Consider the following 3,363-nt stretch of genomic DNA (forward strand, 5'->3'; position numbering starts at 1 on the left):
CATCATATTATTAGGTACCTTATTTAATAGTTTGGAGTGTGTGATTGTGAATGTATATGCATCCAATGATGTGATTGATAGGAGAAATTTATGGGCATCTTTAATCAATATTAAGGTTGTTTTCCCCAAAACTTGGTGTGTAGAGGGGGGATTTTAATGAAATAAAATCATTAAATGAAAGGAAAGGTTGTATAAGAAGGGATAAGGGAATGGTAGATTTTGGTAATTTCATAAGTAGACTGGAATTGATTGATATACCTATGTTGGAAAGGAAATATACATGGTGTAATTCAGTGGAAGGTAAGAGATGGAGCAGGTTAGATAGGTTCCTTGTTGGCTCAAAATGGTTGGAATGGTTTAGATACAAACTCTAGGGTCTGCCTAGATCCATCTTAGATCACTATCCAATTATCCTGATGGAGGATGAGAGAAATTGAGGCCCAAAGCCTTTTAGATTTATCAACGCATGGGCATCTCACCCCTTTTTTTATTAATGAAGTGAAAAAAGTATGGGAGGGTACTTAGGTAGATGGTTGGGTAGGTTACAAACTAAAAACCAAACTGAAGGCACTTAAACAAGCTTTAAAGAAGTGGAACATTTAAGTGTTTGGGAATATGGACTCTACATTGAAGCAAGCTGAAGAAATATTACATGCCTTGGATTTAATTGCTGAGAGTAAAAATCTGGATGAAGATGAAGGTAGGAGGAGAAGAGAAGTGAGGGGAGAAGTGTGGAAGCTCAAAAAGATAGTGGAAAGAATTTGGCTTCAAAAGTCAAGGCTGAATTGGAATTTAAAGGGAGATAAAAATACTAAATTTTTTCACATCATAGCTACGAAAATGAAGAATATTAATGCAATTGATTCTATGACAGTAAATGGGGCAGCAGTGAAACAACCTATGGAGGTGAAATAAGCTATGTAAGATCACTTTAGGATTAGTTTTAATGAACAATGGAAGTACAGATCCAAGCTACTGGGCCCATTTAGAGGGATTTAATAGAGCTAGCATTGCAGTAGTTTAGAAGTAATTTTCTGAAGTTAAAATTTGGGCTGCAATTGCAAAATATGATGGCAATAAGGCACCTGATCCTGATGGGTTTAACATGACCTGCTACCAAAAATGGTGAAAATTCATGAAAGGTGATATCTTCACTTTCCTGCAGGAATTCTATATCAACAGTAGTTTGGTTAGGGGCTTAAATAGTTCCTTCATTACATTGGTCCCAAAAAAAGACAACCCGTCAGGCATCTAAGACTACAGGCCTATTAGTCTTATAAACTTGACATATAAAATTCTATCCAAGGTTCTTGCCAATAAATTAAAAAGAGTACTTCTTGTTGTTATAGATAATGCCCAATCTGCATTTCTAGGGGAAAGAAATATTTTGGATGGTGTATTGATAGCTAATGAGGTAGTGGATTTGTAGAAGAAATCTAGAAGAAAGGGCCTGATATTGAAGTTGGATATCCAAAAAGCATATGACACAATAATTTGGAACTTTCTCATCCAAATGTTATCTAATTTTGGGTTTGGTGCTAAGTGGGTGAATTGGATCTATACCTGTATTTCTTCAGCTAAAGTTTTTGTGTTGGTAAATGGCTCACCCACATTTGAATTTTGACCTCAAAAAGGGCTAGGGCAAGGCGATCCATTATCACCTTCCTATTTGATGTGGTGGCTGAAGGTCTAAACTTACTGCTTTCAAGAGCAAAAGAGTTGGGTTTGGTTAAAGGGATAATCATTGGGTTCAATGGAATTAACATTTCCCATCTCCAGTTTGCGGATGACACAATTATTTTCTATGAAGCCGAGTGGTCTGAAGTTGTAAATGTGAAGAGAATACTCAGATGTTTTGAGATTATTTTTGGGTTGAGGATCGACTTTCACAAGAGTGTTGTATGTGGTGTAGAAATTTATGATGATATCGTGCAAACTTTTGCTTCAAGACTGAATTGTACCTACCAGAAGCTCCCCTTGAAGTATCTTGGAATGCCATTAGAGGTCAACCCATCAAGAAAAGCAACATGGAAGCCTGTGGTGGAGAAATTTAAGAAGAAACTAACAGGTTGGAAAAGGGGGTTGTTGTCCTTTGCAGTAGAGTAACACTAATCAAATATGTACTATCCTCATTACCTGTTTATTATATGTCTCTGTTCAGGTTGCCTAGATGTATAGGAAAAGAGATTGATAAGATTCAAGCAGCTTTCCTGTGGAAAGATTCTAATGTGAAAAAGAAAGTCCACCTGGTGATATGGAAGGATTTAACCAAGGATAAAAAGCAAGGAGGGTTGGAGATTAGAAACTTATGAGTTGTGAACAATAGCTTGCCTACTAAGTGGTGGTGGAGATTTGGGATGAAAGACAACTCTTTATGGAAACAACTCATCTGCAGTAAGTACAAGTCAGAGGGCGGTAGATTGTTTCCTTTTCATGTGGAGGCAATCAATATTTCAAGATTGTGGAGTGACATTCTACTTGTTAATGAATCTAATAACAACATGTTCAATCATTATTTGCACAATGCTGAAATCAAGATTGGCAATGGTGAAAGAAACAGTTTCTGGGTTGATAATTGGATGGGAACCATTTGTTTAAAGTCCCAATTTCCTAGATTATACTACTTATCAGTAGAAAGAGACATATCTTTGTATATGCAGTGGTCTAAGGCCAGAAATCAGAACAGCTGGGTATTCAACTTCAAAAGACCCTTATTGGCATGGGAGGAAGATGAGCTATAGAGACTTCATGATGTTGTAAGAGAGGGTCCTGAATTGTGATTGGAATCTAATGATAGTATTTTATGGAAAGCTGATCCTGCAGGTATTTTCAGTGTTAAAGGCGCTGTTAACTGGTGTGAATCATCAAATGGTCCTGCTCTAAAACTCCCTGACTTGATCTAGCATAATCCCTCTCCACCTAAAGCCCAATTTTTCTCTCAGTTAGTCTGGAAAGGGAGGTTAAAGACTTCAGATTATTTATATAGAATTGGTATCCTACGTGATGAAGTTAATAATGAGTATGTGTTTTGTCATGCAGAGATTGAATCACTTAATCATGTTCTATTGATTTGCCCCTTTGCTTGGAAAGTATGGTCCACCATAATCAAGTGGAGGGGTCTGCAATGGGCCTCCCCTAGTTCAGTGGACATGCTAATGCACTGGTAGATAGGTTGGACTTATAGAAAAAGAGAGAAGTAACTATGGAGATCAGTTTTAATTACTGGTTTGTGGTCCCTTCGGAAATGTAGAAATGACTGTTTGTTCAATGAGTTGCAGCCCATTTGTGAAGACCTCTGTGAGTTAATTAAAATTAGAGTGGCTCTTTGGATGGAAGCACATTCATTTGGGCAAGGGTATGCGG

General features: G+C 37.3%; 1 protein-coding gene across 1 annotated transcript; it reads left to right on the plus strand.

Moving 5' to 3' along the window:
• Positions 1-615: 615 nt before the first annotated feature.
• Positions 616-2,741, plus strand: LOC145821922 (uncharacterized). Its single transcript, XM_082918494.1, has 5 exons — positions 616-906; positions 1,307-1,425; positions 1,635-2,102; positions 2,162-2,290; positions 2,396-2,741. Exons 1-5 carry the CDS (start codon positions 616-618, stop codon positions 2,739-2,741), a joined length of 1,353 nt encoding a protein of 450 aa, XP_082774620.1.
• Positions 2,742-3,363: the final 622 nt, after the last annotated feature.

This window comes from Camellia sinensis, chromosome 3, assembly GCF_055761805.1.
Source record: "Camellia sinensis isolate YWXY chromosome 3, ASM5576180v1, whole genome shotgun sequence".
In the NCBI taxonomy this organism is placed as follows: domain Eukaryota; kingdom Viridiplantae; phylum Streptophyta; class Magnoliopsida; order Ericales; family Theaceae; genus Camellia; species Camellia sinensis.